Source organism: Gekko japonicus, unplaced genomic scaffold (assembly GCF_001447785.1).
Source record: "Gekko japonicus isolate JY-2015 unplaced genomic scaffold, Gekko_japonicus_V1.1 scaffold335, whole genome shotgun sequence".
NCBI classification, from domain to species: domain Eukaryota; kingdom Metazoa; phylum Chordata; class Lepidosauria; order Squamata; family Gekkonidae; genus Gekko; species Gekko japonicus.
In genome coordinates, this window is record NW_015165840.1 from 475632 (window position 1) to 490743 (window position 15112).

Consider the following 15112-nt stretch of genomic DNA (forward strand, 5'->3'; position numbering starts at 1 on the left):
CACACAACCCAAACTCAATAACATGTAGTGGATCCTTTAACAATTAAGCCTAGTGACTTAAACAAAACACTCAATTCCTGTTTTTTTCTTTGCTGTTTTACTAGACAACTTACCCATCCCTCCCCTACCCATAATTCCAGTGTTAATTATTAACTAATATTTGAATGTAAAAGCCTACAAAGTAGACTCTTCTGATGTATTAGTAATAACTACATTGCCATCTCACACATGGAAGATGAAAGCGAAGCCAATATCAGAATTTTTGAAGCAATCTGCTATTATTTCTAGTCATGGATTGCCACAATACTGTACATTCAAAGCATTATTGAGGTAGTTAATGATGGAGAGATTTTTTAAGTATTGCAAACTGAGATGAATATACTTCCCTTTCAGATGCATTCTCCAGTTTTTCATTCCCAAATATAAAATGAAACACCACAAATTAAACCATTGAACAATGCCTCCCCTCCGCTTTTATCCAACCATATTTTTACCCTCTCAAGGAAGACAGAAAGTTAACAGGGAAATACTAAAATGAGTTTAGGAAAGAAACAGCAAGGGCATTCTCTGTTGTACAAAAGATGCTCCCACTGTGATGTCAAATATCTGTCAAGTCCCCCTGAAAATATTTTTATAGAATAAAATAATTGCCAACACAAGAGGATTGCTTCTCCTCTAACTTAAACAATATTTTCTTGCAGCACATTCACCTCTAAGATCAAGCTATGCCTTTTTCCTCAAAATACCAAGGGTTTGGGAGCAGTCCTTTCTTTTCCAAGGAATGTCTGCCATTAAACAACACTTCTACAATCATGTTCTATCCCAATATTATTTAGAAACAGGTATTACCAACTCTCAGAATGGGAGCATTACCCAACCTAGTCCTCCATGGATTTAGTCTCATCATATAAAGAGTTAAATTACCTACTTGTGCAAGCTGGAGGAAATACTCCATATAATACCTTTACCACCTGTCTGTACCCCCCACTCAAGTTAATTCTGCTTCTGGCAAGAGCACAGAGTACAAATTTAAACATGAAGAGACTACCACAATTCTGATAGTTATGTAATTAGCACCATTAACATAACTGCCTAATTCACACCAGAAGGTATTTTTGAGTCAGTAATAATATGAACACAGAACCCTGCTCGTAGATGTATACAAGTAGGAAACTTAGCTGCCTTGGTATAACCTGAGAACTTTCATTTCTTCTTCCTACCCACTCTCCAGCTGTCACATATAAGTCTGGGTTTCTTATAAGCATTTAAACTGTACCTTCCCCCACATACAAGAACTGAGAATTCATACAATAAAAATTAGACCTGTTTTGATATCTGTTGCGTAAACTAGGGGGAAATCAAACAACGCTCCATCAGCTATGGTTCGTTATTGGCTCCATTTTTAAAATAGCATGCTACTCTTCCATCTTTCATTACAAATCACACTTTGAGATTAAGGGAGTAGTCTGGACGAGTATCTCAACTCCCTTTGGTATTTGCTACTGTACTGATCCTGAGCAAAATGATATACACTAGTATCACAGTAGTTTTTGATAATTCCCTGAGCTTGCATGAAGTTTACCTCTAAACAGTTTCCAAAAACCAAAGATAGAGTAACTTTGAATTCAAAGACATAAAAAAAGCTTAATCCAAGGACATTTTAACACTAAACCCACAACTATAAACAGGGATGAGAACCGAACTACTGATTTAGACCAAGAGGTTCGCTCCTCTCTCCCACATGGCTCTCCACGGTTTGGAAAAGCACTCTTCTCTACCCACGTTGCTCTCCCTTATTTGGAAAAGCATGGCACTTGGTGGACTTTAATGTCTGGTTCAATACTGTATGGAAATGTGTAGAAACAGTGGTCTTCAAAAACTCTCTTCTTTTCCTGGGAAGACCGATCTTGGAGTCAGTCCAGTTTTTGAGGGAAGGCTTCAGCTGAAAACAGAACTTCTGTGCCCCAGCAGTATTTCCCCCCCATCACTGTCAAACAAACATTCCTGTTAACGTGCTCATGTCTGCAGAATCTGTGATCTGAGCTACCGTTCTGAAAGAATTTGTATTCCATCTTTTCCCCTTCCATTATAAAGGATTAATGATAGATTACTGCCCTTATTTACTGGGACGCCAACAGAATGTAAGGTTCTGTGGAATCTACAGTTATCACCTCTCAAAACAAGGGGTAATACAAGGGTAACGTCCAGCAATCTGGTAGCTTCGGTTGTAGGAAACACTCAAACATGGCTTCACTTCTATGGGTACAGCTAACGACACCCCTGTAGCAGTCTGTATATGACCTCGAGCCTGAATACCACCTTGTAAACCGCCCGGGCAAGTCTGCAGTGGGTAAGACGACGTGTGCCCAGATGACACAATCTGCTGACAGTTTTGCTGCTGTCCAGTTTGATGATGATACTGTAGAGGAGTTTGATGTGCTTGAACATACTGGGGGATGTGCTGCTGTAGATGTGTCTGCTGTGGAGGCTGAGGTGCTGTTGTTTGAAATAAACTGTGCGGTGCCGCCTGAGAATTATGTTGTCCTTTTTGCTTGTTGGCTTCCTTTACATCATTATCATGGGCACTAGAATAAAATATATATATATATCAGACTTTATCTCTATCTGGGACCCAAACCCCTCTACTTACATGCATACACATGACAACAGGACAAATATTTCCTTCCAACAAGAGCATGGCACACTCCAGACTGTGCCCCAACCTTGGGGGAGGGGCTGCTACTACGAGGAGGAGTAGAAGAACCCCTGTCCATTTTCAGAGTATTACACAAAGCACTTCAAGTCCCAGCTACAGAATCAATAGTAAACAATAGAATAGTGTCAATGTTCCAATGCACTGATTTTACCACAAAAATGAACACCTTTTTGGCTAAGAGAGGCCAGTGTTGTTAGAACCTTGGTTGACCAGAACTCCATAATCCTCAAGAATTTTGACCTCGAGCAGGCTGCCAAAGGAGTTTTCCAACTACCACCCCAGTGATGACAACAGAAAACCTATGCATGCTCATTGTAAGGGAAGTCTCGTCTCATCTGACACCTCTGATGCAAACAAATGCCCAAGAGAGGCCTCTGTACCCTGTTCCTAGCTCTGCACACCACCCTAAAAGTGCTGAGTACAAAGCCTAGAAACCTGGGGAAACAGTTCATTGGTCTAGATTTTTCTTAGTGACCACATGTGCACGTGCCCCCACCCTTTCCGACTGGTCAAAGATGAACCTCCCCTCCATTAAATAAGGATTAGCAAGGAGGGGGCCTTTGTCTGCTTCCAGCTACAAACCTTGGCTCACTTTGCAGGGAAGGTGAAATGAACAGAGAATCCTTGTAAGTTTGAACTAGTCAGAACCGTACCTTCATTTGCCATTTTCTGCATTTCCTTTCTCCAGTTACCTTGTTTGTTTACATTGTGTACTTAAACTTGTTAACATTTTATCTTAGTTTTGAGACTTCTTTCCCCATGGCCATCTATCATGATTCATGCTACCTTGCATTAGGCTTGCCAAGTCCCCCCGGGGGGCAGGGAAACCCCCACCCGAGAGGCCCGTTACCCGCCGGCGGCGGATCGGGCCCCGGGGGAACCCCACCCCCAAAGCATGCGACATGCCTGGCGTCAGCACGTCACCTGGAAGTGATGGAATTGCGTCGGGCACGTTGGGGGCGGGGCCACAATAATCTGAGGGAAAACTTTATGGTTTTCCCTCAGATTGTGGCCCCGCCCCCAACGTGCCCAACGTGATTGCGTTACTTCTGGGTGATGTAATTGCAGCACGCGCTTCCCGTGAGCACATGGACTCCCGGACCAGCGCTGGATTTCCCCACTCTTCATAAGGTAGGACTTGGCAACCCTACCTTGCATACAGGAAAGCTTGAGGAGGGAGAGGGAGTTGCCTTATGGGAGACAAAGAACATACCCAGGTTTGCCTTGTAGGAGAGAGGAGGGGCTGTATCATACATATGCACTCTCTAGAAGTAAGGTTCTAGAACTGTTCTGGGGCAGTCCATCAATGCTATAAAGAGTTATCACCCCCCCCCCAATGGTGGCAGTACAACCCAGAAGCAGAGTGTCCAAAGGCACTGTTGTGGAGGCCTGTAGCCAGGATTTTGTGGCTTGTGGGGCAATTTTTTTTCTGGTGGGGCTGAAGTTCTCAGTGCAGAAAGAAAAGCCATTTAGACAACAGAAAGCTGTTACCAAGATAGATCTCTAAACTACAAGCTGTCAGCCACTTTAGATGACAGTTCTCAGCTGCTGTAAGTTAATTACTCCCGTCAGCCTAAGCAACAATGCTGATAACAAGCCGGCAGGTGGGGGTGATGACTTCTATAGTCAAGAAAGCTAACACTTAGACAGAAAAACTCTCTTAAAGGAGACCAGTTTTTTAGCACAGAGTTAGAAGGGATCATAAGAACATAAGAGATGCCAATGTTGGATCAGGCCAAAGGCCCATCCAGTCCAACACTCTGTATCACACAGTGGCCAGAAATACCAGTGCCATCAGGAGGTCCACCAGTGGGGCCAGGACATTAGAAGCCCTCCCACTGTTGACCCCCCCCAAGCACCAAGATGACAGAGCATCACTTGCCCCAGAGTCCCTATCTATACCTTGTGGCTAATAGCCACTGATGGACCTCTAAGACAGAGCATCACTTGCCCCAGAGTCCCTATCTATACCTTGTGGCTAATAGCCACTGATGGATCCTAGAGGCTACCAACTCCAACCCCCTTGCTCAGTGCGGGAATTAGTCAACTACAGCACCACACTCTGCTTAAAGGAGCATGTTTTAAAATGATTGAAAAAAAGCATTAACAGGAGAAATTCTTGTGAGTCTGTGCCTTTAAGAAAGGGGACAGAGCCCACAAAAGCCCCACTTGGCTACGGACCTGGTGTTGTGCATACAGCCTCTTTAAATGTATGCACCTAACAGTGAATCCTGTGCTCGTTTACAAAATGAACTTATACTACCACTTAATAGGTTATTTGTATACTTATAAAGTGGCCTGAGTTAGATCATTAGAACAATGAGGGATAAGAAGGAGCTTCAGCTACATAGCCACCACAAAAGGCCTCCCTGGGGCCTTTCAGGTTGGGAAGATGATGCTGGGAGGGCTAGAAGCTTCTCCCCCCAACACCATGGTCCCAAGCCAAATCAGGGCCCTGTGGCACTTGGGAAATGAATTTCCAGCAGCTGCTGCTTGACTAAGGGGGAAAAGAGTTGGGTTGAGGAAATCCCAACTGAATTGGTTAAAAATGTAATGTCTAATTAGCCAGGCTAGCAGTGACAAGGGCCAGGGCCTTCTCCATGGTGGCTCCATACTGGTGGAATGAGCTCCCAGAAGACATCAGGACCCTGTGGGACCTTTTGCAGTTCCACAGGGCCTGTAAAACGGAGATCTTCAACCAGGTCTTCGATTAGGAAGCCACATCCATCTACCTGAGGCCCTGGCCCCAATATTAACAATATACTTCAACATTAACATCTATATTATACCAACTGAATAGCCTGTGCTCAGACGATACAACCCAGATTATGTTGTCAGCTGACTGTTGGATGCCCGCCATCGTTATATTGCACTAGCACTTTACGTATTGTTTTAGATCTATTTTATTGCAATTTTAATAATTTAACTGTTTTATCTTGTTATAATATTATGTAAGCCGGCCTGAGCCTGCTTTGGCGGGGAGGGCGGGATATAAACCTTATGCAGTTCTGCAGGGCCTGCAAGACGGAGCTCTTCCGCCAGGCTTTTGCATAGGGGCCGTCGCTGCCACCACCACCAACGGTGGCAATACCATCGGGACTAGGAATCGCCCTGGAAGTTCCGCCACAAACCGCGTGGCATTGATAATGCGGGACTGGCTTTAACCATCTGCTGGACAGTGTCACCCCATTGGGGAGGATTTGTAGATGCCATCAAACCACTTAAGACCATCTGTTTACCAAAAAAGCACTTTATTATTGTTATTGTTGTTATTATCCATGATTTTATTTTTTTATCTGTTTTTATGTATGGGCATATGCCCCTTGTAAGCCGCCCTGAGCCCACTTGCGGGGAGGGCGGGGTATAAATGTTTAAATAAATAAATAAAATAAATAAATTAAATACTACGTGAATAGTGAAAACTAGGCAAAATGAAGCCTTGTGTATTTAACACCTTGCCATTTTCCCTATGCCCCAGTATAAGACATGATTTCGACACCACTATAAAAAACTTACACCAATAGTCGTTCAATGCAGGGCACCAGGATAAAAAACTTACACCAATACACTATAAAAAACTTACACCAATAGTCGTTCAATGCAGGGCACCAGGAAATCCCAGGAATAAGCAGTTAGACGATGGAGTCGCACTGGCCATGTTGGAGAAAGACGCAAGATAATCCTTGAAGAAGCCACACACGCAGCAGCCACTAACGAAGGAGCATAATTTAAAAATGCATGATCTGGAGAGACATCGGAGGATCACGGTTAAGTCAAACACTGTATTAGCTGTGTACCTAAGCAGCTATAGGCACTTTAGAACAAAGCCATGAAAACGCACCTTGCAGAGATACTTCCAAAAAGTAGTCGGCATATTTTGCCATATACAGCTTTGTCTTTTCCAAGCAAACCATTGGCCACCCATCATGGAGATCTGACTCGTGAACGGCAATGGAGAGATAATAGTCAATGAAGTGAGCAGCAGTTGGAAGGCAGAGATTCCACTGAAAGGTTTCTAACAGCAGCAGCTCCATGTGCAGTAAATTCTGTTTCGTTAATACCAGGTTCATGTTAGTCATACAGCCCAAGCTGTTCAGCTGTTCAAGTTTAGGCACACTGTCTTCTTTCTCTTCAAATTTGCCTTGAGGAAAATGAGAAGGTGAAATACCATTACAGCATTACTGTGCAGATGCTTTGATCTCCTATACAGAACTCATATCTATATAAGACACGTATCTTTGGGGGGGGGGGTTTAAAGGGAAAACACATTGGGTTGGGTCCAGCCAAAATTGGAATTTTTCATCAATTCCCTCTTCCCGCTGTAGACACCCCTCAGGGCAATCCTCACAGCCCCCCACCCCCAAGTTAGGTTCTTCTGATAGAAGCTTAGTCTTGCAACAAAAGAAGCTTTTGTTACCTAGGATTAATTAACTGCTATCACATCCTGCACAGAGCTGCTGTTGGTGTTTCATCTCAGCACTTCATACCAAGAAACTGCAGAATATGATGGGGTACAATCCAGGATGACTATATTACAAGTGAGCTAATTGTTTTTGTTTATTTATCTAATTAAAACTTTTTAAAATCCTGCCCTACCCAAAGCTTGAGGATGGCTAAGAGTTTAAAACATCATAAGATAAGAATTTACATGCTGACTGACAGTACATATAAAAATAAACCAGTAGTGCTGCCAGGGCTGGACTTTGGGGCAGACGTCCAAGGCTCTGGTTCACAGGCTGAGCAGCCCTCCTTTGCACTGTAGCCACATCTGAAGCATACATGGCCATCTAAATAAGACCAGTTGCAATGCAGTAATGCAGCCAGAGGTTTTGGTGGTGTGAATCAGCATTGCCTGGTCAGCTGCCGGACATTTCTTGATGAAATGCAAATGGAAAAGGGCACTTTTGGCTACATTCTGAACTTGTTTTTCAGAAAGCAGGAGCAGTTCTGGAAGGATACTAAGACATTTCACTTGCTCCAACAATGTAAGATAGGAAGATCAATCGCCTCTAGCACACTGGCACTCCTAACCAGCAACCCTTCTACCTTAGGCAGAGACAGCTGCATCTGCAGGATTACTTAATGACATTTAGAACTAGGCATCACCAACATATTGATGTCACCTTATTCCCAAAGCACTAGATCAGGGGTCAGCAACCTTTCATACTTAGAGCCAAACCACATCGAAATTCAGATGAAGTAACCAGTACAGAGCCAGTCAATATTAAAAAGCCCACATAACTGAACATACATAACAATATTACTCAAGGGTCCCCAACCTTTTTGAGCCTGCGGCACCTTTGAATCCTGACACAGTGTGGTGAGTGCAGACACAAAATAGCACAGGAGGTAGAACCGGCTACAAAACAGTTGCCCCAGCTTAGCTTCAGTCATGCAGTGAAGACCTTTGTGCTATAATGGCAGCTGCTGCCAAAGCAACATTCCTAAAAGTTTGCACAGCCAAGCAAATCTCCAGGGGCCACCCAAAGCCCCACCTGGCCCCACCTACTTAAAAAAAAACCCTTGGCAGGTGCCAGAAAAGGTGTTGCCAGGCACTAAGCTGCCCACAGGCACCATGTCAGGGACCCCTGATATTGCTGATAACCAGGGGTCATTTGGGGGGGGGGACGCGGGGGGACACCATCCCCCCGGGTGAGGTGCGGGAGGGCGGGGCCTGGAGCTCCCTGCTGGTGCCCACTGGAGGTCGCCGCCGGCTGTGGGGAGGACACACTTCCGGTGATGTCAGGGGGTGTGGCATATGCTAATGAGTTATGCTAATGAGTCCCCCTAGCTCTTTTTCTACGAAATGACCCCTGCTGATAACTAACTAATTAATTAATCATCCACAATTTCCCCAGACTAGGCATTGGTTCTTGTGGGTTGTATATTAGGAAGCTGCGCACCCAGCATTTCATAATTAAGTACACACCGGAGCATGCTGCACAGTTGCTTTAGTACACTTCCATAAATCTGTGCATGGTGCACACTTGGATTCTTGGCAATTGTTCACCTCTGTCTTTTCCCTTTTCTGTAAGGGAAGCTATTCTAGGAAGCTATTTAGTTTCATTAAAAACACTTCCTGTCATTCCCTTCATGTACTAGTTATTCTAGCATCCCACCTATCCCTCCAATACACCTTATAGATTTCATTTTGTTTGTTTTATACGGTTCTGCACTGACCCACAAATAGCTCCAGAGACAGAGGTTGCAGACCCCTCATCTAGATTATTTCCTGGTGTCGGAATAAACATGCAGTGACTGCTGTGGGGAGGAGGAAAGAAAGAGGCAAAAGTGCCTTCTCCCTCTTATGCCAATGTAGCTCCACCAATGGAAGAGACAACAAGGACAGCTTCATTTCCTTACCCCTCCCCATTACAGCCTTCTGACCCACATGGCTTACTTAACAGTCCACATGGGTCCTAAAATCCTCGGAATAAACTTTCCTAAGTTAGAAAGGACAGCTGTGGAGAGGGCAAAATGCAAAGGATCTATGACCAGCAGCACCTTCTATTGATGGATCTATCACTGGATCCATCTGACCCATCACCACAATACTTCTTTTGGTAGCTCCACTAACTTTATACTCAGAATCAATAATAATTGTTGATGTGACAATCAGAAAACTATATGTTGTCGAAGGCTTTCACTGCTGGAGTTCATTAGTTGCTGTAGATTTTCCGAGTTGTGTGGCCGTGGTCTTGGCACTGTAGAACCTACAATGTAGGTTCCTAGGTTATGTAAGGTTCCTAGGTAATGTAATCCTAGGTAATGTAAGGCTTCCGATCTCCTGTAGGCAATTATTCTTTTATCAATCATAAAGCTTCCTTACCTAATCAATCACAACATGTAAGGATCATGGAAGAATGCTATGTCCAAAGATGTCTATTTACTACAGAAAGAGCCGCAGTGATAAGACTTTTTATGATCAGTACTTAATTCATTAAAAACTAACTCCAATAATTTTAGGATATCTGCCTTCCAATAAGTCAAGAACTAAAGCACTCATTTGTTAAGCTAAAGTAACTCCAATCAGTTATCTCATACTTACTCGCTAAAAGCAAGCAGGAAAGAGCAACCACATGTAGCTGTTGAATGGATATGTCATAACGATCCATGAAGAGGTCCAGCAGGTAAACAGCAAGATGTCGGGCAGCAGGACAGAGTCTGAAGCGATTGCTCACAATGGCAATCAAGTCTGCAAAATATCTTCTCAGGTTTAACTGGGGAGACTGGCCTTTATAGGAGGGAAGCTTCAGCTCCTAAGTGGAGAACAATGGGTACTTAAACACTGCCACCACTAAGGTCAATCATAGGCACTTTATTAAAATATATATGGTTAAAGAAGTTGCCAGGTCACCCTCCCCCCCGGACACCAACAGAGGATGGGGGGTAGGGTTGCCAGATCCAGTTTGGGAAACTGGATGGAGCCCGGGGAGGACAGAGACCTCAGTGGCATACAATGCCATACAGTCCACCCTCCAAAGCATCCCTTTTCTCCAGGGGAACTAATCTCTGTAGTCTGGAGATAAGCTGTAAAACCAGGGGATCCTCAGGTCCCAACTGGAGGCTGGCATCTCTAGAACCAAGGGTCACTAGACGTAAAATATCTTTAGCCCAATACTGGCGGTTCTTAATTGTGAGAAAACATTTATTGCCTCAGAAGCATAATGAGGTTGTATTACACATAACTGTGATGACAATATCGTTTCAGGGAGATCCTTGAAACAGACTGAATATCCAACTGAAGAAGAATGGCTAGAAAAGATCTGGTGATTTTACTATTATGGCTAAACAGTGAGCAAGTATGCTGGGGGGGGAAGGCAAGAAATGGGTAACATGAAGAAAAGCTGGTTTAACCTGTGTCAATTCAAGAGATCAAATTATATACAAAGACTGAATTTCAGTATTTTTACTCTGTTTTATTTAACTAGTTTTATTCTAGCTCGCCACCTAGTGGTGCATAACACTAAAGAGCTAGAACTTCTGGCTGCCAGACAATCTTAGGATCTCCTGGCTATTCTACACACAACGCCATATGATAATATTCTTTCCTCAAAGATACTTCTATGAAGAGTATGGAATATACTTTTTTTAAAAAGCAGACAGCTTGGATGATAGTTGTATAACCACCCCTACCCAATCCAAAGCTAAGTTATTTACTTAGTGGCCGCAATGTCCCAAATCATTAGTTTTTCCAATCATTTTGACAACATCTTCAAACTCATTCCAGGTCTAGTAAGAAGTAAAGGTGTGCTTATGGTGGGAGAGTCCTGCTTAAGGCTTTAGTAATTGTGCTAGGTAGTTTCAGTGGGTAGCTATGTTGGTATGCAATAGCACAGCTAGATTTGAGTCCAGTAGAACCTTAAAGGCCAACAAGATTTGGGGAGTATAAGCTTTTGAGAGTGAAAGCTCCCTTCATCAGATACCCTGATAACAGTTGCTCACTCTGATGGAAGGGAGCTTTCATTCTCAAAAGCTTATACCCCCAACTCTTGTTTGTATCTAGCTGTGCTAGGAAGGGATGTCCAGTTCAGATGAATGGTAACCACCAGCACTTTTGAAACATGCTTTTGGTTTCCACTATAAAACACGTTGACCCAACCATCTGACTTTACGGTATGATTCAGTCCCTATTATGCTTTGTAGGGAAGGGTTAAGAGCTAGTTAACTGCTCTGGCAACCTAATCCAGTCAGGTGTGTCGACAACACATCACAGTTTTGCCAGTGAAAAACCAGGTAGAATTATTCGCTACTGAGAAGAGGAATCTGTAATTCACATAATCAAAAAATACTATTTAATTAATGGGGGGCCTCGTTTTTCTCCCCAATGAAGACCCAAAGTGGCTGACATTGCTCTCCTCTCCTCCAGTTTATCCTCACAACAACCCAGTGAGGTCGGCTGAAAGTGTGTGACTGGCCCAAGATCCCCCGATCAGCTTCTGTGGCACAATTGGGGATTCAAACCTGGGTCTCCTAGATATTAGTCTGACTCTCTTAAACCACTGCAGTACCCTTCAATTCCTTGAATGGAATAATTACAACCAAAACGGATGTAAAGTGGAATAGATCCCACATTTCGAGGCTTTGGTTGGATTTATAGCTCATTGAGTTAGCGTTCTTAGTTTGCACTGGGATCAAGAAGCCCTTCAAAGATACCAAAACAACAGAGGACATAAATACCCAGAATGCACAAAACGCTTGTGCTTAAATGAAAGTACGCTGGTTTCACTTCAATAGGTTTCATAACCCACTATTCAACACTATCTCTGACAAAGTATATATTTTGTAGGTGTATACTTAGAGGTATATGTCCTATAAACCTTCATCTTTAACATTTTTTGTTCAACCCAGTTTTTTTAAAGCAACCATTAAGTATATGCTGAGGATTTCCCCCGTCTTTCACTCAAAAATATAGCTTTATTCTGCTAGATGTGTTCAGGAATCAGCGTGTTTTATTTCTGCATGTTGAAGAGATCACACTTCTGTTCAGCCATACAGACAAAGATGTCTACTTATAGGGAAGTTCTGTTTAACTCAATGGGTCTGCTTAACTCAACAGGACTGACTTCTGAGTAAATATGTTTAGGATCACGCTGAAGGTGGCACGTTTTCCCCTTTCAAAAGGAATTCTCTGAAGGCTCAAAATACACACTTTAAGGTCTCCAGATATTTGCTAACAGTACTCATTCCAGTTCAGAATACTGCCTTGATTAAGCATCACTTGAACTTTGTAGCAGTGACAATCACAGCTGGGAAAGCATTTGTATGATCAGAGGCAGCTACATACCATAGGGTTAAGGAAGGAGTGGAAATGTTTACACAGTTAACAGAACTTAATCAGTAGGGTAGGCTGAACTCTGGTAATTCAAATTGCCACTGTTCTTCTGAAAAGATTCTTGTGCCCTTACTTCAGATGAGGCAGGATTCCAACCGATACAGCTTCCCCTATGTCTGAAACTGCATCTCTTGAATTCCTACCAGTCTCATCACTATTAAAAGTGCAGGAGCCCTGTGAGAAAATGTGGCAATACTAAGTTCAGGAGTACGTGACATTTATTTAAAAAAAAAAGGGGGGGGGGAACGCTTCAAATCTAGTGATGATTTCACAGGCAAAGACAAAGATCTCCCAGCCTTTTGCATTTATTCTTTTATGCACTGCTGGAATTTGGTCATTTTTGCAGAGCAACAAATGTTAGCAGTTTCCTCCCTGATCTTTTGAATAAGACTGTTGTATTTTTATTGTCGTCTGCCTCCAGGACAGGAGACAAAGGGAGACCTCAATAGGGACAGCAATTTCCGAGTGGGAGCCACAGCATTAGCCAGCTGTCTAACATCCATTTAACGGCCACAGTCCAGCCACTCCCACAGTCGCTCTTATGCCACAGCAACCCACACTTCATACTTTAATCACCCTTCATGCACTTCAGTCACATCCCCGTGAAAATGTGTTGCACAGCCCAGTTAAACCAGCCTCTGGCTTCCATTGAGCTGAAGGGGGCGGGGGAAACACATAAGACGCTGCCCCTTTTCATGTAAAGAACATGGAATGACTCTGAAATAAAGGATGCTTCATAAATCAAGGCCTGTCTGAGCAGGAATTAACCACTTAAGGGAACCATAAGCTCGGAATAATAGAAAGAAACTAAACAGATTTTTAATTTAAATAAAAAAAAAAAACTTCAGAATTAAGGAGTCTCACTAGAACATGCCCTTAGACCAAGGAAACAAAACTTAAAGACATTCAATACAAAAGCAGAAATTAACTCCTTAAAGATGACACCCTGCCACACGTACTTTCCTTACAGGTGCTGGAAAGATTTTTGCATAATGACTTCAGCCAATCTCCCTTTTCTCATGAAGAAAATTCCAGCCTCCTTATGCAGAAGGAGCCATTTGACTTTAAAACGCTTGCAACGTAAGTCTCCCAACTGGGCACCCTGAGTGGAACAACACCCTGGATTTGTGAGATCGGAGGTCAAGTCCAACCCACCTTTAGCTATGGTTATATTTTATGGCGTTGTGCAAAGTAGGTTTTTACTTGGGCCCCAATCCAAAGAAAGGTGCAATCTGATCCTGCGCAGAGTTAGGCACACCTAAGCACACTCGCACTTGGGTGTGCTTAACTCTGTTAAGGATTACAGCCCAAATAATACATGCGTTGTGAAGCACAGGAAGGTTGAAATATAATTCAGCCTTCCTACACTGATATCAATTGAGTGAGAAACACATCCACGAGCATTTAAAACTGGCCTGATTGTCACACGTGCACGCTGACAGTGGGAGAACAGCTGAAAAGTGCTTTCAGCAGCATGCATGTGTTCATCATAAATTACCCTTACTTAACCTGTCCTACGGAAATCAAAGGGGCAAATTATTGTAACTTAATCCCTGTTTAATGGAACTGAAGAATGACTCTCATTGCATTAGGGCTTCGGAAATACCCTCCCCTCCCTTGCATCTGCGTTCAGGATTGCACCCGCTGCCTCTGTTTCCCCATTTGGGAACAATCAAGACTTAACTCCTCAAGCTGTTGCTTGCAAGGGCAAACTTTTCAAAGAAGAGAACATCATGCCTCCAGCACCACAATCCCAAGGCCAAATGGCAGTTTCATGAAACAGTTGTCACCAGGTCCAGAACAGGGTGCCTTCCCCCAATAATTTTTGCAGAGCCCCCACCCCCACATGTGTACATGTAAGGAACCAGCTTATAAATCAAAGGATCAAGTGACTACAGAGCATGGTCTTGTCACCGACTATAAAAGTTTTGGGACAAAAAGGCCAGTAATTTGTCTTATCCTTTGATGTCCCACTGCAAGGGGGGGGGGAGAGTTCGGGCAGCTGTTTCACCCTTTCCTGCGGAAGCGCAAACTGTCACTCAGACAGAGGCAACCTTGACTCCCAGCCGGAGCCCACAGTCTACCCTCTCCCAGCAGCAGATGTGCCCTGCTTTAGGGAGTCCAAGGGCTGCGGCGGGCAGCGATCGGGCCCCCAGCCGGGCGTTTTTATTACCTTATAGCGAAGCGCTTGGTGGATGTCGGCGGCCAGCTGTCCTTTCCACCACTGCCCCTCTAGCTCCATGGGACGGGGTGAGGCGGCAGACAGTCAACAGGGGGGCAGCGGCAGCCCCGATGCCTGCAAGGGAGAAACGGAAGCAGCACTGACTCAGAACAGCTCCGGGCTGAGTTTAAGCCTCCCCGACTCCCAAGAGGCGGGCGGCGGCGGCAGCCGTTTCCTCCTCCTCCTCCGTTTGCGCTCGCTTAAAAGCAATCAGGGACCACTCGTCCCTTCCACACACCCCCTTCCAAGTGAGCTCCAAGATCCCAGCTGTCCGAGGAGGAGGCCGGCCGATCTGCATTTGGGGCCACACACAGCTGCTGCCATTCAATGCATGTTAACG

At 44.0% G+C, this 15112-nt stretch overlaps 1 protein-coding gene across 1 annotated transcript in view; it reads right to left on the minus strand.

Annotated features, from left to right (window-relative positions):
* Positions 1-419: 419 nt before the first annotated feature.
* CCNJ (cyclin J) overlaps positions 420-15112 on the minus strand; it is a 15165-nt gene continuing 472 nt past the window's right edge. Inside the window, exons 2-6 of the mRNA XM_015410994.1 lie at positions 14725-14847; positions 9765-9975; positions 6558-6857; positions 6300-6459; positions 420-2585 (exon numbers count right to left, since the gene is read on the minus strand). Of these exons, the coding sequence (XP_015266480.1) occupies positions 2168-2585; positions 6300-6459; positions 6558-6857; positions 9765-9975; positions 14725-14793 (1158 nt within the window). The 5' untranslated portion in view covers positions 14794-14847 and the 3' untranslated portion in view covers positions 420-2167. The remainder of the gene's footprint in view (positions 2586-6299; positions 6460-6557; positions 6858-9764; positions 9976-14724; positions 14848-15112) is intronic.